The 25,034-nt window shown below is 47.1% G+C and overlaps 3 protein-coding genes across 14 annotated transcripts in view; 2 read left to right on the forward strand and 1 right to left on the reverse strand.

Annotated features, from left to right (window-relative positions):
• Reep1 (receptor accessory protein 1) overlaps nt 1-4,255 on the forward strand; it is a 57,727-nt gene extending 53,472 nt beyond the window's left edge. The window contains exons 7-8 of the mRNA XM_051154703.1: nt 1,151-1,302; nt 3,532-4,255. Of these exons, the coding sequence (XP_051010660.1) occupies nt 1,151-1,302; nt 3,532-3,603 (224 nt within the window). The 3' untranslated portion in view covers nt 3,604-4,255. The remainder of the gene's footprint in view (nt 1-1,150; nt 1,303-3,531) is intronic.
• Nucleotides 4,256-10,979: 6,724 nt separating this feature from the next.
• Mrpl35 (mitochondrial ribosomal protein L35) lies at nt 10,980-18,646 on the reverse strand. Its single transcript, XM_051154704.1, has 4 exons — nt 18,530-18,646; nt 14,720-14,909; nt 13,630-13,774; nt 10,980-11,227 (listed from the first exon to the last, which is right to left on the reverse strand). Exons 1-4 carry the CDS (start codon nt 18,570-18,572, stop codon nt 11,039-11,041), a joined length of 567 nt encoding a protein of 188 aa, XP_051010661.1. The 5' UTR covers nt 18,573-18,646; the 3' UTR covers nt 10,980-11,038.
• A 2,578-nt stretch (nt 18,647-21,224) lies between these two features.
• The window catches only part of Immt (inner membrane mitochondrial protein), a 40,954-nt gene continuing 37,144 nt past the window's right edge, over nt 21,225-25,034 (forward strand). For 10 of the 12 annotated variants that reach the window (XM_051154705.1, XM_051154706.1, XM_051154710.1 and 7 more), the window contains exon 1: nt 21,231-21,398. In XM_051154705.1, coding sequence (XP_051010662.1) covers nt 21,354-21,398 — 45 coding nt within the window. In that variant the 5' untranslated portion in view covers nt 21,231-21,353. Of the gene's footprint in view, nt 21,399-25,034 lie in introns of all 12 variants that reach the window. The other 2 variants (XM_051154716.1, XM_051154715.1) reach the window with 2 other exon arrangements.

Raw genomic sequence — 25,034 nt, forward strand, 5'->3', positions numbered from 1 at the left:
GAGGACAAGAAAGCAACTATACTTGAAATAAACAGACTGAGAGAAGGACAAAGTGAAGAGCGAATGTTAAAAAAAAAAAAAAAAAAAAAAAAAAAAAAAAAAAAAAAAGCAAGGTAAATTTATGATGGTCGGGCCCTGTGCAGCTAGCTCAGCTCTCAAAGACCCGCTGAAGGCAGCTGTGTTCTTGTGCTGCCCCCTGCTGGCTTCCATGGAGAATAGCCGTGGAAACTGGAAAAGCGGTTAAGTTGCTAGCTTTAATTTCTTCCATACTGACTGCTGTTACCCTCTGCGGCTGAGTATGATTTTAGAAGCAGTAACAGGGTATCCCAACGAGAGTTCGGGTTTCTGTCTGTAGACCTCAGAGTGGTGGACGCAGATGAGCTGTGGGTCCTTCTCTCTCTAGCAGTCCCTGCTGTGGTGGAACCGACGTGTCTGTGGGTGCCAGATAAACCGGGTATGGGCAAAGAATCATTTACACACTGTCTCAGCTAGGACATCCGGGCTCAGTAACACAGCTGCATTCAACGGGCCAACTTAATTCTGGAGCTTTGCCTGTAGTTCATTCAGTTGAGACTGAAATAGGAATCCTGCTGTCACACGGGGTGCGGAGTGAGGGGATACATTCAGATTTTGCATGTACGTGAGGGCCCTCCATTATCTCTAGCACCAGGTCTTTTGAAATGAAAACCCTGCACAGATCAGCCTCAAGTTATCCCTTGAGGGTCTCTTGGCATTTTTGCATCCTGTGTCTTGCAGGATGCCTGGCGCTGCCTGCACAAGGACACCGCACTGCCAACATTGCCTGTGTGTACAATTTAGAAAGCTAGGCATCACCTCTCAGGGGCACAGCTCTTGTTTTCACAACAGACTACTTCCTCGACACGACACTCGTGGTGTCAACTCATGGGTCTAAGCACCAGGCTTGACGTCTCCTCCCATCCTCCTGGGAGCCGCTCAGTGGCTTCTGGGCCTACGGTTGATTCTGTATGTGCTGCTGGGGCTCCCTAAAGACAGTGGGCTTCTTCAGACGGGGTTCCTGCCGTCCTAACAGGCTTGCTGTGCCGTGTTCCTAATCTGGCCGCCTCCTCTGTCCCTTCCACACTGACCCCTGCCCGCTGGACTGTGTCTCCTCTGTTAGATGCACATTAAGTGGTTGAGGGAGATGTGAATGAGAGTGGTGTGAAGGCATGGGAGCCCCACAGGGTCCAGAGCCCACTGGCGTTTTCTGACGAGGAGGAGGAGGACCTGTTGGAGTTCATGTACAAGTATAAGGCACCGAGGAGGACCGAGTTGCCCCTGGAGGTACATGGTGTCTGGGAGTGTGGGCTGGGGTATGTGCTTGCACTAGGAAGCTGGGGGGCGGGGAAACTAAGGGTGACATCACTTGTGATACCCAACAATCTCTGAGTGTCTGGGGGAAAATGACTTCCATCAAACAGGTAGGACGAACTACCAGGTAACCGCTAGCTACCTGCCAACGCATGAATGCATGTGTACCTGTGTGTGTGTACACGTGCACACCTACAGATACCCATGAAGGTCAGAAGGGGACAGTAAGTGCCTCACCAGATAAGCCATTTCTCCAGCTCCATGGTTCTTTAAAGTTACCAGGAAACAGTTTACTTGGCACTGTGGCCAGTTGTGGAAGTAGACAGGGTTTTGGCAGCAGCAGGACCATGCCTGGCACTTACTGGCTATGTTCTGTAACACAGGTGCAGAGTCACTAGCCACAGGCTCAAGGAAAAGCCACTAGGCTCCTCCCTGGCTCTTTATCTATGGAGCCTTCTGGGCAGAGGGCCCATTATGAGAAAGCCACCATTTCTGTCACACACAAAATTAGACACCCCAGTGAGAATCAATGAGATGCTCAGAAACATTCCTCTCACAAGCATGGAGGCCTAGCATTCCTGTCACTCTGAGATGGAAGCTACAGGCACCTCAGGTGTAGGAGGTCCCCACATTGCCATCCGTTCTCTCATCTCTTCTTTCCTCCGCCCCTCGACCCCTTCTCCAGTGCCGGGCACCAAACCAGGGCCCCACACACATGCCAGGCAAGCATTCTACCACTGAGCTATGTCCCCGACCAGTCAGAGTAGATTGGCTCTGTACTGATGAGTCCTAACTGGCCGCAGGGCCTGGGCAACCTCATGATGGAGAGAGTTTAATCTAAATGTCCTGGGTCCACGGGATCGTGACCTGGGCTGGGCATGGGGCAGAGGGGGGCGGGGTGAAGGGCAGGGTCTTATTCTGTAGCCCAAGCTGACCTCGAAACCCTTCAGTAGTGGAGTCTGGCTGTGAATTCCTGATCCTCCTGCCTCAACCACCAGAGTGCTGGGATCACAGGCGTGCACTACCACACCCAGCTGTGGCTCTCTTTAAAGCTTAGCACAAAGCTCCCCTGTCCAAGGTGCCTAAAAAGGGAGGTTTTATTTCCACTGTCTCAGTCGACATCCAGAAATGAGTAGCAAACATTTCCTATCCTTGAGACAATGACCCGAGGAGTCTGAGGGAGCACTGAGCCAGCCAGTCACCAGGAGATAGCGGTGAAAGAGAGACAGGCCTCAGGAAGTTCAGAGTGGTGGGTAATAAAGGGCGACATCCCATTCCCTGGGCCTGCGTACACAGGCCTCTGCCGTGTGTGGGCGGAGGCAAACGCTGTGAGGAAACGGAGCTGGAGGTGCTTAGCTTGTGGGCAGAGTACTTGTTTAGCAATGTATGAGCCCTGGGTTCAATGCTCCATCCAGTATGGGAAGGAAACAAACATTGAGCCAGGTGCAGAGCACATCTGTAATCTCAACACTACAGTTGGGAGGGTTAAGCAGGAGGATCACTGCAAGTTTGAGGTCAGCCTGTGCTAGAAAATGATCTCACAGCCACCCTGAGCGGCTTAGAAAACAATCTTATGCCAAGTGAATTATCACCACCAACCAAACCACTGAGAAACAAAGTAGCTGTGTGTGGCCAGGCACATGTGACTTGTGCTCAGGGCACTAGAAAGGTACAAGATTAGGACTTCCAGTGAGAGGAGAGTGGAAAGTTCTCTGTCCTCACAGGGAAGCCTGGGGCTGTGGGCCGTGGGTTGGGGCCAGCTGTGTGAACCCCACTCGGTAGCATGCCAGGAGAAAAGCTTCCTCTTTCTTCCATTTCAATTGTAATGCCTCTTGTGGACTGTGCCTCCCCTGGGAGAAAAGGTCCCTGCAGTCGTTGGGGAGATAAGGTGGTGTTGGCCTTCGTGGTGTGGCTGGCTGGAGAGTAAAAGGCTTCCTGTCCAGGACTGGAAGTTTGAAGCACGCCCCAGCAAACAATTCCCAAAGGAAAACAGAAATAAACAAAAGGGCTGGAGCTGTTTTCTGTACAGCTCTTCCCTGCAGCCTCAGGGAGGTGTGACTGCCTTCTCAGGGGTCTCAGCCTCACCTCACACGGCACAAGGGTGGGATGCTCAGTATCGGCTTCCAGTTGTGGGGACCCCAGCTCCCAAGAGTCCACTCTCAAACCACATGGAGGATGCCCTCTCTCTGCTCTCTCTACCAGGCACCGCCTAGAACCCTTCGATCCCGCTTCAGGAAGAAAAGTACCTCATCCTCGGCCACTGAAACCACATGAGTGAGATGAGCCAACAGCACTGGATCCACAGATGTCTCTCCTCTGCCTTAAAGAGCTAGTCACTAGTAACACGGAAATCCGCAGGCTGGGTGTGTTTTGAGTGTGCAGCCTCACAGACATGGCCTTTACTCGCTCCCCTCTTCTGCCTTTAAGAATTTTCTGTTCTCTTTCCTTTTTGTTCCTGCAGGGGAGAGGCTACAGGGAAATGGCGGAGGGTGACCTTTACGTCCTCTGGGCTTAGTCATTTCCCACAAATTGGACTGTCATTGTGGCCCCAGTGTTTCTACCCTGATGCTGCTGAGATGTACATTTGTAACTTATTTGTTGCATAGTTTTTAGTCTTGTAAATGCAGACGAGATCTTTTTACAGAAACCCTTTTGTTCTTCTTGGTACTGATACTTTGGACTATGGTGTACATATTTATGGCTTTTGGCTTAATGTGATGAACTGGCAAGGGCTGCCAGAGGTTCTGCTAAGTGAGAGAGTGGCAAAAACAGAAACATAGACAAATATTTTGATTCTTGAAAATGTCTCCGACCTGCTTACAAAGCCAGTGCCAGTAGGGCACCGCTGCTCCTGCAGAAAGGCGGCCTGTGTAGTCAGCAGAGCAGGGCTGAGGGAGGAGTGCAGTGTTTCAGCAACAGGGAAGAAGGCTTCCTCAGTGCTGCCTCAGGCAGGCAGGCAGGCTGCTCACCCTTTGCAGAGCTGTCTGGGGGATGGAGACTCAGCTAGAAGATTTGCAAGTATCTCAGAAGCGCTTGGCAAGGGCATCTCCCCTTCAGGGACCAGTGCTGTGGCCGATTTCTCCAGGAGGAGCCTGCATCGGAGCACCTTGTTTTAGAGAACACTTAAGTAAAGAGAAAAGGCTAGAACAAGGTTTTGTTCCAGATGTGCTCAATCACACGAGGCACTCACGTGGCTGCCAGGAGGCAGGGGAGGACTGAGGCTGAGATCCACAGGCGGCGGTGGCTCTTGCTCTTTTCTGGCTCGTGTGGAAGAACGGGCTGCACCGACACTCACGCTCGCTCCACGTCTGCATGGATGTTGTGTACAAGCCAGGACTGCGCTGAGGATTTTGACAAGTCTCTGACTCAGATGACATTGTGTTCTGAGGGAGCTGCCCTCCCCTCTAACAGCCAAGTTGTAGGGCTAGGCTCTTTGTGCTCCGAGTTGGTGATTTCTTTCCATGTTATGCATGCAATGCTCACAGCCCCGTTACTTATATTTGGATTGTTTGTTCATAGCTATGCCCTGAGGTCTAGAATAGTGTTGAATACTACACACAACTGTCAACTGAGTACGAACAGGCTCAACTACAAATGGCTCCAAACATGCACTGGGGGATGGCCAGTGCTGCTAAGGCTACTCAGGCTGGGCCTTGGCTGCTTCACAAAGGGTTTCAGTCAAAGTTCACTGCTGCCAGATACACCTGATGTATTTTAGAACTAACCCTAAGGAACTATCCCAAAAGCTGGTGACTGTGAGGGAAAGTAGCCTGCCTGTGCCCCACACCCATCTAAATCCATGAAGAGAAACATCTGTCCTCTTCAAGCTCACTCAACAGCTCCAAACAGGAGAAATGATACCATGTCCAATGTGCAGACCTGTCAGCTGGGTATGGGATGAAGAGAAACAGGTGCAGAAAAGCCTAAGAGAAGCAGCTTTGCAGCCCCCCCACCCCCCGCCTCAGATAATGAATGCCTTTAGGAACAAAGCTTAAGTCCTACTTTATTTTCATCCATTTTACAACAGGAAGTCATAAGGCATCTAAGCTATCGAGTTTGTACTCAGCTATGCCAAAACCCAGTTTGAAGTACTCCTCTCAGGCAGGCTGTATTACTTCTTGCTCAAGATTTAAAATATACAGGTATCTAAATTGTTGTCTTATTGTAAATGTAACTATTCAAGTGTTGACTAAGGAGTCACTCACTGTATAGCCGAACACAGCTGTCTTATTTCTCAAAAAAATGTGTTTACTTTTCTGATAAGCTGTATTTGTGTGTGGCCTGACATATGATGTAAATGCCCCTGTACATGTAGTAGTGTGGTGCTCTGTCGAGGGAAGACACATGAATGTTTCCAGCTGACGTAAGATCCAGGCTGTTTACAACTTGCTCAAAGGCCTGTGCTGGCCTCAGCGTTGGTTCCTCGCCATGGAGCACAGGCCCCGTGTCTGAAGAGGTGAGATGTAGTCTCATCCTGTCAGCTGGAGATTCAGTCAGAAGCCCTCCCGACTGTGTGAATAGCTTGCTCACTTTGCTGGCCTTTAATATGTATGGTCTCCGTGCTAACCTGTCCATGTGTTTGTATTAAGAGTGCTTGTCAACCGCAGCCATCATGTGGCCGCCCCAGTTCTTCACCTTGCGCAGTATTGGAAGTATCTGAAGTGGCGGGAGGTGTACCCCACAGTCTGACACTGTACACGCGAAGAGCTATTGTTCTGGATTGTGACTGTGCGCATTTCCTCTCGTTTATTTCTCAAGTCTCTCTAGAATGAGCTGTAATTAAATAGTATACTGGATCGTGTATCTAAGGGATGTAAATTGCAGTATTCCAAAGGCTGAAGCTCTGCTGTTTTGTTATAATGCCTGATAAACATCTTGAATAAAGTCTTAACATTTTTCTTTAAAAAAAATAATTTTGGGCTTGTGAGAAAAGAAGAAAAAGTTTTCTTAAAAAGATTTATTATTTTGGTGGTTTTTAAACAATTATTGACCTAGATCAGCAAGTCATTCCTCAGTGGTCCTAAGGGGGAGTACCAGGAGGTGAAAGGGTAAAGGTAGGAAAGCTGTGTCTTATTTAAAGTACAGTATCCTTTTTTTGTTTGTATTTTTGTCGTTGTTTTGTCTCAAGACAAGGTTTCTCTGTGTGGCCCTGGCTGTCCTAGAACTTTCTCTGTAGACCAGGTAGGCCTGGAACAAACAGATCTACCTGCCTCTGCCTCCTGAGTGCTGGGATTAAAGGTGTGCGCCACTACCACCCAGTAAAGTATAGATAAATTGGGGGTGGAGGGGCACACAGAGTCAACAGAAAGCCCATGAAGTCAGCAGGAAACTGATCAAGCAATGTTGCTCAAGGGGAACACAGAGTATCTCAAGTGTATCATGGACCGAGCACACATCAGTGTTGGGACTGACAACTCTAGTCTTTTCAAGGGAAAAAGCCAAGTTCCCAGGAACTAAAACCTTAACTCCTTCAAGGCCTTGAGCCCAGTTCCAGACCATACTTTGCCAAGTCTGCCCTTGGCAAGGACACAGAACTAGATTCCTTTTGTTCTTTTATCAGGGCCTCTGAGAAAGTTGGCTCTCAGCAAACTATGTATGTGTGTATGGGGGAGTGCAGGTACCTGAGGCGGCCAGAAGGGGGCATCAGATTCCCTAGCACTGGAATTACAGGCGGTTGTGAACAACCAGATATAGGCACTGGAACCAAACATGGGTCCTCTTAACTCCTGTACAGTCTTAACAATCCCACCTTAAAAATGTGGGTAGGGCTGATAAGACGGCTTAAGGAGAAAAAGTACTTGCCAATAACCCTTATGACTTGAGTTTACACCCTAGGACCCCCTGGTGGGAGAAAAGACACTCCTACAAATTGTCCTCTGACACTGTGGCACACATCTCCCACCCCCCAAAATTAAATTTAAAATATGTGTGTGTGTGTGTGTGTGTGTGTGTGTGTGTGTGTGTGTAAGGGGTCTAGGAATATTGAGTGCCCCACTAATCTGCACAGAGCACAGAGCTCTGGGTTGAAACCCTAGCACCTTATAAACCAGACATGGTAGGACTCAGGAGGCAGGAGCAGGAGGATCAGAAGCTCATGGGAATTCTCAGCTATACATGGAGATCAAGGCAGGCCTAGAATATTTAAGACCCTTCCTCAGAAATACAAAACAAAAATAAAAATTGTAAGTATAAATAAGTTAAAAACTTTAATGTGGAAGGTAACAAGGATCAGAAACCGAGTGCTTATGCTCCCTGGTCCGGAAGTTGGCTCATGCCCACTACATAGGATGACTGGGGGCAAAAACATCATTCACATGTTTCATAAACCCAGCTGATGACACAAATATTAACGTCAAGTGTCACTGTTCTACTGTTTCAAAGATCAGTGGAGACGGGTACCTGTGGAAAGGTGAGTAGCTCACTGGTAGGCAGTTTGACTTTTGTGAGCAGGCCTGCAGGCAGCCATTCCCTTCGTGAGTGTTTCTCACTTGCAGATGAGGAAATACCTATACAGGTTAGAACAGACTGTCCATGTGCAAAGCCACTGTGGATGGTAAAAATGCCCCTAACACTCTGCATCCCTCGCCTTTAAACTATGGGCAGAAGCCTGGCATAGTGGCGCACACCTTTAATCCCAGCACCTGGGAGGCAGAGGCAGGCAGATCTCTGTGAGTTCAAGGCCAGCCTGGTCTACAAAGTGAGTCCAGGCCAGCCAAGGTTACACTGAGAAACCCTGTCTCAAACAAACAAACAAACAAACCAGGATGTGATGGCACGTGCCTGTCATCCATCCATCCCAGAACCCAGAGAGGTCGGGACAAAAGGGTCAGAAGTAAGATCATCCTCAGTCACACATGAATTTGAGGCCAGCCAGGAATAAGCGAAACTATATCTCAAAAAACCAACCAACCAACAGTAAGATAGCAGCTCACTCCAGCTTCCCTGGGAGGTGACAGAGACCTTCAAACATCAGAGTTAGTCACAGTTTAAAATAAAGCAGTAGATTCAGAGGGCAGAAAACAGGAAGAAGAAATGGGAAGAAAGGCTAGAAATCCATTCATTAATTCACTCACTGAGGAGGCAGGGCCATGCAGCAACAGATGACAGGTAGAAGGCAGAGCCTCCCAACCTCAGAACTGAACCGGCAGGGTTAGGAAGCACTTACTCCTGGTGTCAGGCCTCAGTCGTTGTTGATTAAGATACGGGTGTCCTATGTTAGGACATCAAAGGAAGCACACAAGAGCCCAAGGAGACAGACAGGTTCTGGGATGCATCCACTGTATTTCTGAGTAACTTATTTTTAAACCTCGATAAGCTTAGTTGCCTCCAGTTTCTATCACAGATAAATGCTAGCTCTTTCGTAAGGTCAGCATGAGGTCTAGCAGAGATCTGCAGATACACCGAAATATATCAAGTGTTTAGTAAATTACACATGAATAAACAACTATGCATATACCTGAACACCACTTAGGCAGGCCCTAGTGCAAATTGCTTTATTGTCAAACTAAAAACTCAGCTTTGATGAAAGTCTCCCCTATCCCAAAACAAAAGCTGTATGTATGAAACTCTCTTTCGATACAGCCTGTGCCTGCAGCCTAAGTGCTGGTCCCTCTTTGCCTAGCTTGTCCTTGGCCACAAGGAAGCCAAGGTGCAGAGGCCATGAGACAGAGACCCGGATTATGCGCGCACACTGATGGATGGGGTGCTGCAGTGCCTTCCTCCTTAGCTTCTGCAGCGCCCGCTCTTCCAGCACCACAGCTGTCCTGGAAGCAGGAGCTGCGCAGTGAGGAGATGCAAAGTCTCAGTCCTCAGCTCCTGCCACCCCAGCAGTGTGAGCAGGAAGAGCCAGCAGAGCACAAGCCATTTGGGGTATGAGGCGCTCAAGTTGCATGTCCAGTCTCTTATTACCTGGTCCCACAAGTACATATATACGTGGCCTTGGACATCCCTCTTGGACAGGAGCCATCACTTGGCACTCTTTAAGTAAACAATCTGTAACTCTTGCATCATTCTCCCCATCCAAGTCCTGACAGGCCTGACCCTGCTTAGCTTCAGGGAGGAACGCCCACCGATCTCATTTCTCCTTGGTTTGTTGCTGCCCTCTGAGCACAGCTGGAGACACGCTAGTTTTATCAAAGGACAGGGGTACTTTCCCCTTTGTTTTCACAATGTGCTTTTAGAGAATTTGGGGGGAAAGCCCGTCCATTTTTTTTGTTTTGCTTTTCAAGACAGGGTTTCTCTGTGTAGCTCTGGCTGTCCTGGACTCAATTTGTGAAAAAGCTCATCCTTACAAATGAAAATAAGAAATCTTAAGTGGATATACTTTTAAGAACTGCCTGTTGTTGCAGAGGACCCAGGTTCAATGCCGAGCGCCCACATGGTAGCTCACAACCATCTCTAACTCCGATGCCAGTGGGCCCAGTAACTCTCTTCTGGCTTCCAAGAGTACCAGACACCAGGCACATGTGTGTATGGTGCACAGACACACATGCAGACAAAACATACATTTTTAAAAATTGAAAAGAACAATTGGGCAGAGTTTATTGTATAGTTATGTTTCAAGAAGGGGACGTAGAAAGTGATTGACATGAGCACAAAGAACCAGGACACAGGATGAGAGTACACTGTTACCCTGTCAGCTCTCACAAAGAACCAGGACACAGGATGAAAGCACACTGTTACCCTGTCAGCTCTCACAAAGAACCAGGACACAGGATGAAAGCACACTGTTACCCTGTCAGCTCTCACAAAGAACCAGGACACAGGATGAGAGTACACTGTTACCCTGTCACCTCTAAGCAAAACGGCTCACAACTACTCCTTTACTCCACATGAACCTGCTAACACAACCAAGAGAGCCTGGGCGGGATCTTGACCCAAGAATAGGCAAGCTTTCTATTCCATGGTGACATGGAAAAGGTCAGCTGGCCACTTAAGAGTCCCTTGGCGATTAAGAGGGATGACAAAGAGTTGAGAGTTGTAATGCTAAAGGGAGACTGAAGTCAGTCTGAGGAAACATAACTTTACCTAAGCAAAAGCCAAGCTTAAAAAGAATGATGGGTAGAGTCATGCATGCGTGCGTGTATACACACACACACACACACACACACACACACACACACACACACACACACACGCACACACACACGCATGCGCGGTAGAGCCAAGGCAGGAAGACCCACTATCTCCCGCTCCATCCTATCTGCCCTTCCCAAAGCTGAGGTGGGGCAGTGTCAGGTAGGAGATCCAACTGTGAGGTGGTTCCTGAGTTTCAAGGTATGTATTGTTGAACTACGCCATGCCTCATGTTGGGACTAGTCTGGAGGGTGTCTGGCTAGTCTGGAGGGTGTCTGGCTAGCCTGGAGGGTGTCTGGCTAGCATAGGGGAGGCCCTGGACACAATCTCAATCCCACAAAAGGCCCACTGTTAAGTGTCTTTCCATATTTCTCTCACTTGAGAGTCCTTGAAACCAATGGGAATGTGGAAAGCTGTTACCAGTTTTTGGAAATAATGCACACAAAAAATGTAGCTTTTAGTTCCATGACCAACTCTGGGAATGTTTAATGCATTGAGTTTTAAAGTATAATGGTGGCATTCTTTGCTTGCCATCAGCTGGTTCAGTCTACAGGTTAACACACACTCACATTTGCAAGGACAGCATGTGCGCGAAGACCCACATTCCACAGTTGGGAAGGTACGAGAGCCTGAACTATACGCGCAGGTTTGTCCGATCGTGGTACATCTGGTACGGATCGCCAGCATACCAGTTGCGCCTCTTCCAGAAAGATGTCGTCATCTTATCTAGGAGTTTACTTTGGGTCTTGTTGCAAAACACAAATTCCCTCATGCGTTTCTTTCTTGCAGTTGACTTTTTCCATAATTTCTTCTTATAGCCAGCCTATGAGATAATGTTACAAAGACATTTTAAAACTTACAAAGGTAACAGAAGATATTCCATAGCTTATGGTGTACAGGCCCAAGGAGCGAAGCCAGACCTCTACAGGGACTGGGTCGTTTCTCTAGAAACTTTGCAATGAGTTGTGCCTGGGCGTGGTGGTGCACACCTTTAATCCCAGCACTCGGGAGGCAGAGGCAGGCCGATTGCTGTGAGTTCGAGGCCAGCCTGGTCTGCAAATCGAGTCCAGGACTGCTGACACTAACACAGAGAGACTCTGTCTCAACCAAAACAACAACAACAAAAACCCACAAAACAACAACAAAAAGCATGAATAGAAGAGTTATTAATAAATAATTTAACACTTTGGAAAGATTACTTAAAAATCACATGCAATTCAAGCACTCAGGAGACTGAGGTAGGAGAATTGGAAGTTGAGGGCCAGGCTCAGTAGATGAAAGTATGTGCTGCTCTTCAGAGGACCTGAATTCAATTCCAGCACCAATGTAGGTGGCTCACAACTACCTATTACTCCAGCTCCCAGGACCTAATGACTCTGGTCCATGGGCACGTCACTCATATGCACAGACCCACATACACAAATAATTGAGAATAAAATAAATCTAAGGTAGACTGATCTCTGTTGAGTTCAGGGCCATCCTAGTCTACATAGGAAGTTCCAGGCTAACCAGGACTACATAGTAAGACTTTGTCTCAATGAAACAAATCTTTTATTTATTTATTTATTTATTTGTTTGTTTTGTTTTTTGAGACAGGGTTTCTCTGTGTAGCCTTGGCCATCCTGGACTCACTTTGTAGACCAGGCTGGCCTCGAACTCACAGCAATCTGCCTGCTTCTGCCTCCCGAGTGCTGGGATTAAAGGCGTGTGCCACCACGCCCGGCTCGAAACAAATCTTTTAAAAATTAGAAATAAAAAAATAAACTCAGACTATAGTCATCTCAGACTATAGAGCAAGGCCCTGTGTGAAAAAAACAAAAGTGGGCTGTGGCGAGGGCACAGTGGGCAAAGTGCCTGTAATGCCAGCAAGAGGCCCTGAGTTTGGATCCCCAGAGCCTGTGTAACAGCTGGGCATGGTAGTGGACATCTGCAAGCCCGGTGCTAGTTACAGAGACAAATGGATCCCAGAGTGCTGGTCAGGCAGGCTAGAAAAATTGCTAAGCTCCACGTTCAGTGAGAAAACCTTGTCTCAAAAACTTAAGGAGCTGCCAAGTGTGGCTGGGCACGCCTTTAATCCCAGCACTCGGGAAGCAGAGGCAGTTCTCTGTTGAGTTCGAGGCCAGCCTGGTCTACAGAGAGAGAGTCTAGGACAGCCAAGGCTACACAGAGAAACAAAGAAACCAACAAAACCCCCAAAACTTCAGGATCTGGAGAGATGGCTCAGGACCCATAACACTCTTCCAGAGGACCAGCACCCACATAGGACAGCTCAGAGCTGCCTTCAGGAGGATGGGATGCCTCTGACCTCAGCAGCAGCTCCACGCACATGCATGGGACTCAGAATAGAAAAGGGGGTTCTTATTAAGGAGGAGCCAAATCCACGCACCCTTCAAGCCAAGTGCTCTCGGTGGCATCAAGTAAGCTGCGCAAAGCCATGGCTCTTCATTGACAAGGTGCGTTGGGATCCTAACACATCTTAGCGTCACCCTGGCATCCAACAATGTCTGTAGCCTAGTGATGCTCAGAAGGAAGGTGACTGAAGAAACTGGTTTAAAGGTACTAGGGATTATATTCATGCCACTCACTGCTTATGGCTTTAAATTTAGATTCTCTACCTAAAGTCTATCGTCTCTGTAATAATTCTCTTGCCTACAAACTGTTTCTAAGGGTCCAATTAGAGCCACTGGAACTGCAGTGCAGCTTCTCCTGCATTGTGAGCTATTCTGACACGGAATATAAGGCTATCTCGATGGAGAAATGAGCCGAGGTTTTTGTTTTGGGGGCTTTTTTGTTTGTTTGTTTGTTTGTTTGTTTGCTTTTCAAGACAGGGTTTCTGTGTAGCCTTGGTTGTTCTGGAACTCACAAAGTAGACCAGGCTGTCCTGGAACTCACAGAGATCCAACTGACTCTCTCCCAAATGCTGGGATTAAAGGTGTGCGCCGCCACTACCCAGCTATGAGCTAAGCTCTAATCCATATAGTTAGCTACAAGTTTAGAGTTGTGTCTGAGAGAGGAGAAAATCCTTCCAGCCCTTGCAACGGTGACTGCGCCTGCCTTACTCACGTCTGTGCACTCCGAATAGTGCTCGTTTACTCACACTCATGCTCTTTCTCTGCGCAACACAGGAGAGCAACTAGCAGGTGAGAGAGCACACCACAGCTAGGCCTGGATTCCGCTGCAGCTTAGCTTCCTGGCTTCCAACCAGGTAACAGTGTAGACACGCACCTTTCTCCTTAGCCACAGGCCAGAATGGAGTCGAAGGAAGCGATGCACAACTGATTTTACTGTCTTTCGTTTGCCTTTCCGTGAGCTGCAGTAGATCAGAGTCCTGACTGGCGGCTTCAGGACACTGGGAAGCAATTCGGCTACTCTAAAACAGATTTTAAAATGCAGCGATCAGACTGATTGCAGAGCAAGGAGCTAAGGTCCCACACAGCACATTACTTCAAGAGACACTATGCACAGAAAAGAACGGCGACCTTCCCAACCCCCAGCCTTCTAAAATACGCCACTGCAGGGAGAGGTAGCACACACACGACTCCAGTTCAATCCTTAACATCAAAAATAAAACTCAACCACTAAGAGAGACTTCACCTCACATTATTTAGTTACACAATTTCTTATCTATCTGCCTAACTGAGTCTAAACTCCTTAAGAACTTCAGCTTGTTTATCTTTGTGAACTTTCTGCAAGTGAGTGGTGGGTACTTATGGGGGTTTAGCTGAGTATCTGCAGACTGACTCCCGCACGGCCCAGGCACAGAAGCTGAGCATCCCATTTGCTCTCTGGTTTGCCTGACATCTTCCATCTGGAAACCGTATAAACAACATCAGAAATGAACCTGGGGTGGAGGCAGACATCACTAGTAGTGCACTAGCCTAGCACACAGAAGGCCGTAGGTTCCTTTCCCAAAGCACAAACTGTTTTTAAAAGCCAGGCAAGGCAGTGCACACCGATAATCCTAGCACTCAGGAGACTAAGGCAGGAGGGTGATTACGAGTTCAAGGCTACTCAGCAAGATGGGAAGGAGATGCTCTGTGTGGTCCTGTTGCTGGCATCTAGGGTACCAATCATATTCTCTTCCTCAGCCAGGCTTATCATATGCTGTGTCATAGCTGCAGGGAGGGCAAGATTAGCTACTTCTAAAGCGTCTTGACCACACGTTATGGATTTTGCATTACTACAGAGAGAAGAAAGAGCTTCATAGATCCGGGGCAAGCACCCTACCCCTGACCTACGTGCCCAGCCCAGGCACAAATATTTTAGAAAATGTTGTATAAATACTGTTTAAATGTGTCTTTGGAATATCCTCTACCTATTAAGGATGGTTGCAGTATGCCCATATGCCAGGTGTCTGACAGATGTGACAAGTCTTGGAGCAGAGGAAACAACTGATGTCTGAGTATGTCTGAAATGAATGCCGCCCAGTGCAGGATGAAGACCGGTATTCTTGGCGCAGTTCCGAAAGGTTGACGATGCCAAACCATTCAGGGGACGTAACATTCCTGTAGAGACAGAAGCACATGTACTGAATACACTCCAGCACACACACACATATATCACAGTGCACGGAAACCACGGTAACAGAAGGTCCCTGACACCAGACTCACAGAGGATGCTTTTTACCAATTCCATTGTTGTGTTAACTTACATATGATAAAATTACTGATTCTTATATACTCAATGGATTTGAGAAAATTTAGCCTTCTATAATAATCATATAATCCAGAAGTGAGGAACAGGGTATGTGTAAGGCTTATTGCTCCTCATCAAGTTACTCCACGGGAGAGAGCCCCTCGGGATGCAGTGCAATGACAGACCCGAGCGCTGGAAGGACAGAGTGGAGAGAAGACCCATGAGGAAAACAGAAGAGGCGCTTCCTCATCCTGAAAGTGAGCAGACCTGCTGGACACAGTGACGCACACCTGTAATCTCAGTATCTGAAAACTGGAGGGAGGAGGACCGGGAATTCCAGTTTGAGGTCAGCCTAAGTGGACCCTGCCTCAAAAAACCAAAACACAAACAAAACTCAACAAAGGGCTGGAAAGATGCTCAGTGGTTAAGAGTGAATACTGCTCTCGCAGAGGCCCACACCAGGTGGTTCTCATCAGGAGCTAGGCAGGCCTAGCTCTAGGGGATCTGCGCCTCTGGCTTTCCTCCAGCACCTGAACTCATGCACGCGCGCGCACACACACACACAAAATAATAAAACTAAATCTTTTTTTTAAAGGGCTAGGTGACGGCTTAGTATGTAAACTGCTTACTCTGTAAGCATAAGAACCTGAGCTAGGACCCCAGTGGCCAAGTAAAAGCTGGACATGGCGTTTGTCACTACAGTACCAGGGTAAAAAAGGGGTACAGATAGGTGCTTGCTAGAGAGATCCAAGTTTAGCGAGCGACCCCATTACAAAAAATGAAATAAAATCAACTGAAGAGCCACAGAAAACATTCAGAGTCAATCTCAAGCCTCCATGTGCACATGGATTGGCATGCACACTTCCACACACATTGCACATGCAAAATAAGATGAAAGCGGAATGAGAAAATAAACAGAGAAACCCTGTCTCGAAAAACCAAAAACCAACCAACCAACCAACAAAACAAAAAAACCACCACCAACAAAAATCCCCCCAAAAAGAACATACATGTTAAAAATACTCCATGAGATGTAAAGTCCTATGATTGAGATTTGGTGATGATTTTGTCATTAAACTAGATGCATAAAAATAAGTATTTTCGAGCTAAGTGTTTCCTATGCCTGAGTCTGATGCCCAGAATTCAAGTAAACAGTTGGGCATATTTGTAACCCTGATACTGGGGAAGTAGAGACAAGTGGATCCCTACAGTCTGTGGTCAGCCTGCCTATCCTAATCAGTGGGCACCACATCCCAGAGAAAGGCAAGGCAAGGTGGTTTGCTCCTGAGAGCAATCTCAGACATGTACCTGCGTGCACACATGTATGCATACCCTCACACACAAACATACAAGTACACTAAATTCTACTTCCATAAAGTTAGCTTAAGAAAAGGAAAGCCGGGGCTGGAAAGATGGCTCAAAGGTTAAGAACACTGTCTGTTCTTTCAAAGGTCTTGAGTTCAATACCCAGCAACCACATGATGGCTCACAACCATCTATAATGAGATCTGATGCCCTCTTCTGGCCTGCAGGTGCTACATGCAGGCAGAACATTGTATACATAACACAAATATATAAATAAATCTTAAAAAAAAAAGAAAGAAAGAAAGAAAAGGAAAGCCGAGCCTTGCGTGGTGGTATATGCCAGTAAGCCTAGTACTTGGAAGGCTGAAACAGATCTAGAGTTCAGGGCCAGAATGGGATAGAATAATTACTACCTCAAAAAACCAAACGCCAGCAACGAGTTAATGTAAGTGTAGAGGCCCCTGCCTGCGATCCCAGCAGTCTGGAAACAGAGGCAGGAGAACCACCACAAGTACAAGGTAGGCCTGCATTTTTTTTTTTTTTCCCCGAGACAGGGTCTGTCTGCGTAGCCCTGGTTGTCCTGGACTAGCTTTGTGGGCCAGGCTGGCCTCGAACTCACAGCGATCCGCCTGCCTCTGCCTCCCGAGTGCTGGAATTAAAGGCGTGTGTCACCATGCCTGGCTTCAGCCTGCGTGCGTGCGTGCGTGCGTGCGTGCGTGTGTGTGTGTATACCACCATGTGGTTCCTAGGAATTGAACTCAAGACCTTTGTAAGAGCAGCCAGTGCTCTTAACCTCTGAGCCATCTCTCCAGCTCCTTAAAAAATCATTTTTTAACTGTAGATCTGGTAATACTAAATGCTGGGGAGATTATGGAGCCCCTACTGCTGCGGTGCCTAAATAGGCACATTCCTTTAGAAAATAGTTTATACATGGGCCCTCTCACCCAGTAATTCCACAGCTAGTTACACTTGTGTACACACACACACACACACACACACACACACACACCCTAATTACAATTTTGCATTCATAAACCAAAATGTAATAACAGGAAGATTTATATACAATTTCATCCAACCAGGCGTAATCCCAGCTCACTAATCCTGGTACTGAGAAGCCAAGATAGCCTGGGCCACTCGAGACCCTCACTTCAAAGAAACACCCAAACTGAAACCACCCAAGTGTCTATCAGTAGAATAGAGGACTGTGGCATAGTCACATAAGAACACACAGCAGTCAGAAAGCAAACATTTCAAGAAAAACAAACCTCACTGAGAAAAAGAAAACCAGACATTACACTATACACATTATGTATAAGTTAATGTAGAGTTCAAAACTAGACAAAATATGTTATTGAGAGATGAAGGTTTAGCTGCTGACGTTGCTAGGGGAAGAAGAGGCAAATAATGTCTGGGGCAGTGCACGGGGTGGGAAGGGGCTTGTCCTGGAACTGGTGCTAGTTACACAAACGTCCCCTTCAGGGTTGTTAAACCATTTGTGTACGTTATATGAACTTTTCATTTATATTTCATAACTCACAAAGAAGTCCCATTTTTTAAGATCTAATACCTGGAAGTTTTATATGGTTCCTTCTTTTCTTATTGGCCTTCTATCTCTTCTCCCACAAACTTTGTCCCTACAGTATAACTTGTGTTAAAGTAACTTATTGCTCAACCCTATCATACTTGAGGAATGTAAACTTTCTGCCTGGTTCTGCCTTCGTCTCTGTATTTCCCCACTGGAGGATGTAGTTCAAAACAAATCAGGCCAGTCTGTTGATGTTACACACGGTTCTCGCGTGTGCCAGATACTTGCTGCTTTACAGCTTGTGTTTGGTGCGCATGCGGGAGGAAGCCCCATTTTACCGTTATAGAACTAAAAATTCAGAGACAATGTAAGACTCTCAAGGTCAAAGGCCGCGAGAGGAAGAGTGACCCTCTAAATCAGAAAAAACGGAATCCTGGCTGTCACACTCCCCTCCTCTGCCTCAGTTTCCGGTATGCTTCCCAGGGCAGGGTGGACCCGGCGAGCGCTGGCCACCGATACCACCCCGGGCAAGGTGTCGCGCACACCGCCCCAGAGAACGTTCGCAGCAAACCTCTGACCTCAAACCGTCTTGTTTTTCCTTCCCCGTTAACATCCAAACTAAACGCCCACTCGTGAAGCCGTCCATGGCGCACTGACCTGAGGCGGCTCTCACCGCACCCAACAAGACGGAGGCCGCCATCTTGCACCCTGCCTACGGTGGCCGAAGTGCACTTAAAGGTACCGGAACAAATGGCTAAGAAACGTAAAGGGGCGGAGTCAAGGGGATCAGGCGTGGCAAAAGTCAAACACCTGGATCGTGCCTTTTTTAGTAGGTTCTGCCCTAAACCTCAGTCATTTTAATTATTTATTTTACGTTTATGTTTGAGTTCGCGCATTTATGGAGGTTAGAGAAAAACTTGCAGGAGTCAGTTCTGTTCAAACTTTTTCTTTTTTTTTGAGACATGGTTTCTCTGTGTAGCCTTGGCTGACCTACACTTTACTTTGTAGACCAGGCTGGATCCCTATGCCTCTTAGTGCTGGGATTACAGGCGTGCACACCGCGCCTGGCTCGTGTGTGTCTGTGTGTGTTTGTGTAGTTCTGGTTGTCCTAGAACTAGCTCTGTAGATCAAGTTGTCGTCCAACTCACAGAGATGCGCCTGCGTGCGCCACCTCCCTCCTCCACAGCTAACCTCATTTTTGAGACAAGGTGTCCCCAGATCCAGAAAGTGACTTGGGACTTCTGTATTTACTTGATCTTACTGCAAGGATTACAGGTGCTGCCGCTGAGCTAGCATGGGTTGTGTAAAGACTCTTTAAAAAAAATAAAAAAATAAATAAGCAAAAACTAAGGTGAAAAGAAGGGAAGAGAAAGTTCCAAAATACCAAGAAGGAAAAACTCAGGAATCTTAAGAGTTGTTCAAATTTGGCCTCAGGATGCTTACATGCTGTTGAGGAGCTAGTAGTGGTGGCCTACACCTAACTCCATGGCAGGCTGAATCAGGACCATTTATGGATTACACAGCTGACTTCAGAAAATTATTGAAAATTCCAAAGATCTTTAACTTGTATGAATTATACTACTGGTATTTGTTAGACTATAAGTTAATATTGGGAAGAATAAAAACAGTTCTGCCGTTTTTTTCCTATTGCTGCTGCAAAAAGTACCACAAACTTAGTGATTTAAATGCCACCAGCTTACTATCTTACAGTTCTGCAGGCCAGAAATCTAAGATGAATTCCAAGGACTAAAAATTAAGCTATACTAAAGCTGTGATTCTTCTGGATGCTCTAAAAGAGAGTTCTTTCTCTTGCTCTTTTTTCAGTTTCTAGGGTCTGTCTGTAATCCTTGGCTCATGAACACCTAGCATTGTCTTTCTTTTTTTAAAGATTTATTTATTTGTCGGGCAGTGGTGGCACATGCCTTTAATCCCAGCACTTGGGAGGCAGAGGCAGACAGATCGCTGTAAATTCAAAGCCAGCCTGGTCTACAAAGCAAGTCCAGGACAGTCAAGGCTACACAGAGAAACCCTGTCTCAAAAAACAAAACAAACAAAAAAAGATTTATTTATTTATTTATTTTGTATTTAATATCCTGTCTGCATGTGTGCCTGCCGACCAGAAGAGGGCACCAGATCTCATTATAGATGGTTGTGAGCCACCGTGTGGTTGCTGGGAACTGAACCCAGGAGCAGACAGTGCTCTTAACCTCTGAGCCATCTCTCCAGCCCCCAACACCTTGTATTTTCAAAGACAGTGCCTCATGCCTCCCATCCTCCTTCAATCTTATGATTATAGTTGACTTACCCAGATAATACGAGATGTTTCTGACATGTTGGTGAAATGAGCTAATTCAAGACAAGTTAAAGTATATAAATGCAGGTTTATTGGGTGTAGCTCTTGGAGTGTTCATTGGTTCCCCAGAGAACTCCCCAGAGAAGCCGACATGCAGGGGGAGACAGGAAAGGGAGAGAAGGGGAGAGGGAGGGGAATATGCCCACCATACACATCCTATAACTGGTAGGGACTGAGGAATGCTGGGAGAATCTGGAGGCTGGCTCCGCTTTGATATGTTAAATAGGCACCTCAGCCACTTGTCTAGGGTTTAAAACTCAACAGTTGTTGTTTTATGCTTTTCACGCAGGCTTTCACTATATAGATCAAGGTAGCCTTAAACTCAAGCCTCTCCTCCCTAGTGCTGGAATTAAAGGTGTGGGCCACTAAGCCCAGCCTCAGATTTTTAGACTTTTATTTTTATTATTATTTTTTTTTTTCGAGACAGGGTTTCTCTGTGCAGCCCTGGCTGTCCTGGACTCACTTTGTAGACCAGGCTGGCCTCGAACTCATAGCGATCCGCCTACCTCTGCCTCCCGAGTGCTAAAGAGACACCTGAAACACACATTCTGCCTCAAGTCCCCCCATTCACCTATTCAGCAACCCCGCCCCCCCGGGGTGTGTTGTGGTTAACTTGTGGGCGTGCGTGTGCCTTAGTTCCATAAAGAAGTCAGAGGACAACTAACCCGTCATTCTCTAGTGATCATAGGGGTCGCGGGAATCGAACTCAGAGAGTCCTTACCCGAGCCAACTCGCCAGCCCCTTTGCTTTAACTCTAAGAATGACAGTTGTCTGTCTTCATCCTAATCGAACTTAACAACACCAGCCTCCCGCCAGTTCACCGGTTTTCAGCAAACTAGCGCCGAGTGCGACCCGGAAGGAGAACCTGCCCTTCCGCCTCCTATCCGCCAATCACGGACGACTCCCCACTTTCGCAGCCGGGGTGAGTCCCACCCTCAGGGAGCCGCCTTATCGGGGGGGGGGGGGGGGAAGCAGGCGGCGCGTGCGCAGTGGCGTCGGTGGCGCTTCCGGTGCGCCGGACGCAGACCCGCTGTACGGAGGCGGGCACGCACACGAGCACGCACGCCCTCCTCTCGCGCCGCCGCGGTCGTTCCCGCGTACACCAGCCGCGCCGTCAGTTCGGCAGAGATGCTGCGGGCCTGTCAGTTATCCGGCGTGACCGTCGCGGCCCAGGTGAGCGTGGGGTCTCCCCAAGGGGGCGCGCGGTCACGCTGACTGCGGACTGCCAACGGACAGCGAGAGACATCCGTGACGCGCAGTCCCTGGGCAGAGGCGCGCCTCTAGAGGGCCAGGGCGGGAAACTGAGGCAGCCCGTCAGGGCGGTCGCCAGACTGGAATGACTAGAGGGTTATTGCTGAAGAAGCGGGCTCGGGTGTGGAGCGCTCGCGGGGAGGCGGGTGTGCTGCCGGGGCGTGGCTTCAGGGCCCTGGTAACCAATCAGTATCGCGTTGCTTCAGATTCGGACCAATGCTGGCCGCCGGCGTCTGGGCCGCCGGTTGGGCACGTGATAGATGTCCAATCGTGAAGGTCAGGGCCGGAGAACTACAGTTCCCAGCAGGGATTGCTTCTCAGAGCTTGTTGCATCTTTAATTAAACAGGTTCCTGGACTAGTGGAGATCTGTGTTTTAGGGGTCAAGGTTTCTGTTAGCCTGGTGGGTTATTTTTGTTTCCGTAGTCGAGAGCACCTTTGAGTTATTATTAATGTACATCAAAGGTGAAAGATTTTTCGTCTCTGGAGTTTAAACTTCTGGTACTTGAGGAAGGACAGGAGTCGTGACCTTGTGCTCGTTTCTAAGATTAGTTTGGGGATCAGTGTCTCTTAAGCACTGGGACCGTGTTCTGACATTCAAGTATCCTAGGTACCGTTTTGCTCTTGTTTAATTTTTCATAACTATCAGTATAACTTTCTACAGTTGAAAATAAAAAAATCCCCGTTTCCAGTGCTCAGAACTTTCAGAAAATTAATACTTTGACTAAAGGTTGTGGGAAACTTGTGCAACTAGAGCTGTAATTGGATAAGTTCCTAGACTGGGTTGTCCTGAGATGGTAGAAGTTAAGCAATTATATTTTTGTCTTTGTTTTTTAATCCCTCGGAGCTAGAGTTAATAGGTGGTTGTAGGCACCCAGACGTGCATGCTAGGGAAGTGAACTTAGATCATCTGGAAGAACATTAAGCACTCATAACCACTGAGCCATCTCTCCAGCAACATGATATTGTTTCTTTCTGAAACTGCTTTTGGCTTCTCTCATGTGATATTTTAAATCCTGTCATACCATTTATTTCCCCCATACCCATTTTTGTTTAATTTTATTTTAATCTTTTTTGGGGGGGGCGCTGAGACAAAAGTCTCACTACATTGCTCAGATTGGCCTCAAGCTATTTTGTTTGTTTTGTTTTTTGAGACAGGGTTTCTCTGTGTAGCCTTGGCTGTCCTGGACTCACAGAGATCCGCCTGCCTCTGCCTCCCAGGTGCTGGCATTAAAGGTGTGCACCACCAAGCCCGGCCTGGCCTCAAACTTTTGATTCTATTGCCTCAGCTCTCAGTAGGTGAGATTTCGTTGTATATTGTTTGATAAGGGATTAAATCGACTATGAGAACCTTCATCCCTAAGGAGATGATTTTCTGATTTTCCTTCTTTAGGTTTGTATCTGCTTTCCTGTCTTGTCTTTTTTGTTTCTCTTATTGTCTAGTAAAGGACTTGTAAACAGCAAACGTGTCACAACATGTTCTTCATTGACACCCATCATGTTCAGAGTAAAGTCTAGGCTCCTTTCCACACTCACCAGGCTCTCTCCCACGGCTTGTTAATTCTGCCTCCCCTACTGTCTTTTACAGTAGGGCCTCCAGCATGTGCCTCACTGGTGGGCTTTTTGTTTTGTTTCTGCTTTGAACTCTTTACAGGTCTTTGCTTGGCTCACCCCCTTTATGCAGGGTCTTTCTTAATAAATTTCCCTTCCATTCAGAGTGGCCTTTCTTTCCTAAAGTAGACTTGGGATGGTTCTTCTCTGTACACCACTCTCACTTTACATGTGTAATTTTAGCACTACCTGACATGTGTATTTCTTATGTGTTTCCTGTATTTAAAGTCTAAGTTCCAAGTCAAGGTATTGTATACCTGCACTCCCACCGCTCCACAGGCAGAGGGGCACATCAGGTCTCTCTAGTTAAATTTCAGGTCAGCTAGGGTGATATATATAGCAACACTCTGTCCCACAAAAGTCCTTAACTCCACAGCTAGCCTGTGCCTATGTTGCTTGCTGCTGTATTTCTGGCTCCTAGTAGATGCTCAGCAAATGTGACATGCTTGAGTGATCTGTGGTTTCTTTTTCCCACTCTCAGCAAATGCTCTTTCTTTTATACCCACCTCTTTGGCTTTTGGACTTCTGGTGATGTATTTAGTTAGGGTTCTCTAGAGAAATAAACTAGTGTGTGTGTGTGTGTGTGTGTGTGTGTGTGTGTGTGTGTAGAACGATTAATTTATAAGAGCTGAGTTCACATAGTCAATGGGAGTTGGGCAGAGCGTGGGCAGAGAGTGGGCAGAGCCTAAGGAAGCCAGGTGCAGTGCAGTCTGCAGGCCAGCAGTTGGAGACTTAGGGGAGCAGTTGGTGCTGTTCCAGTCTAAAGGCACTGTGCTAGACAGCCTTGCTTGTTGTTCCAGTTGGGCCTTCAGCTATTTGGATGAAGCCCATGCTACAGAGGGCAGTCAGTCTACTTAAAAAGTTCACCAACTTAAATGTTAATTTTACTCGGACATTTCTCCGCCCCCCCCCCCCCACACACACACACAGACGAGTGTCACCATTGGAGAGTGTACCTATTTCATTCTTTAAGCCTGGCTGTAACGTTAATGATTTTATACATGTATATTTAAAAAATATTATTCTCCTTTCTTTTTTTTAGAAATCGTCCTCAGTGTTTTTCTTGTCTAGTTCTTTTTATCCCTGTACTGTATCTCCAAGCCCAGTCTTTAGAGGTGGCCATTAGATTTAGAGGACCTGGTCTTTCAGCCTAGACTAACCCTCTCCCATACATCATGCTTGGAAGTCGTCATTTGCACACACGGCACTGATTTTATCCATATCAACTTATTGAGAATTGATGTTATGAGCGCTTTTTTGCTGATAGTTGGAAAGAAGGGTGGGGGGCACTGGGGAGGTACTCCAGTTTAGAGCACTGGCTGCTTTTCCTTGCAGAGCACCAGGGTTTCTTTCCCAGTACCCCTGAGGCAGACAACTGTATCTCCAGTTTCCAAGGATCCGATGCCCTTTTCTGGTCTCCTAGGGTACTGCATACACATGGTGCACAGAAGACACATTTGGCAAAACACCCACAAACATAAAGTAAAAACAAAGAAAAAATTTAGATGTCATAATTTTTTTGTTTTGTTTTGTTTTTTAAGACAGGGTTTCTCTGTGTAGCCTTGGCTGTCCTGAACTCTTTGTAGACCAGGCTGGCCTCGAACACACAGAGATCCTCCTGCCTTTGTCTCCCGAGTGCGGGGATTAAAGGCGTGCGCTACCATGCCTGGCTAAAATGCCCTAATTCTATTTGTCACTTTGACACTTTGACAGTGTTTCTTTAGTTCCTTTAAAGAAATGTATTTTAATATTTTTCATGCATTCTGTTTTGATCATAATCTCCCACAGCCCTTCTCCAACCAACTATGGTTTTCTCTCCCTCAACAAAACAGAAAACAGGGAAAACAACAGTAACGAAACCAGAAAAAGACAAACTTGAAAAGAAGGCAAACAAAACAAAACAAAAACCCCCAAGACAAAAAGCACACACACTAAATCCATTTGTGTTG

The sequence above is a fragment of the Acomys russatus genome, chromosome 13 (genome assembly GCF_903995435.1).
Source record: "Acomys russatus chromosome 13, mAcoRus1.1, whole genome shotgun sequence".
Lineage (NCBI taxonomy): Eukaryota > Metazoa > Chordata > Mammalia > Rodentia > Muridae > Acomys > Acomys russatus.

Coding starts and splice junctions, on each gene's coding strand:
- Mrpl35 (XM_051154704.1), bottom strand. CDS start 18,572: ATGGCGGCCTCCGTCTTGTTGGGTGCGGTGAGAGCCGCCTCAG. Junction 14,910..18,529: donor TGCGGTGAGAGCCGCCTCAG/GTCAGTGCGCCA, acceptor CTGTCTCTACAG/GAATGTTACGTCCCCTGAAT. Junction 13,775..14,719: donor ACTGCAACCATCCTTAATAG/GTAGAGGATATT, acceptor AATCTGTTTTAG/AGTAGCCGAATTGCTTCCCA.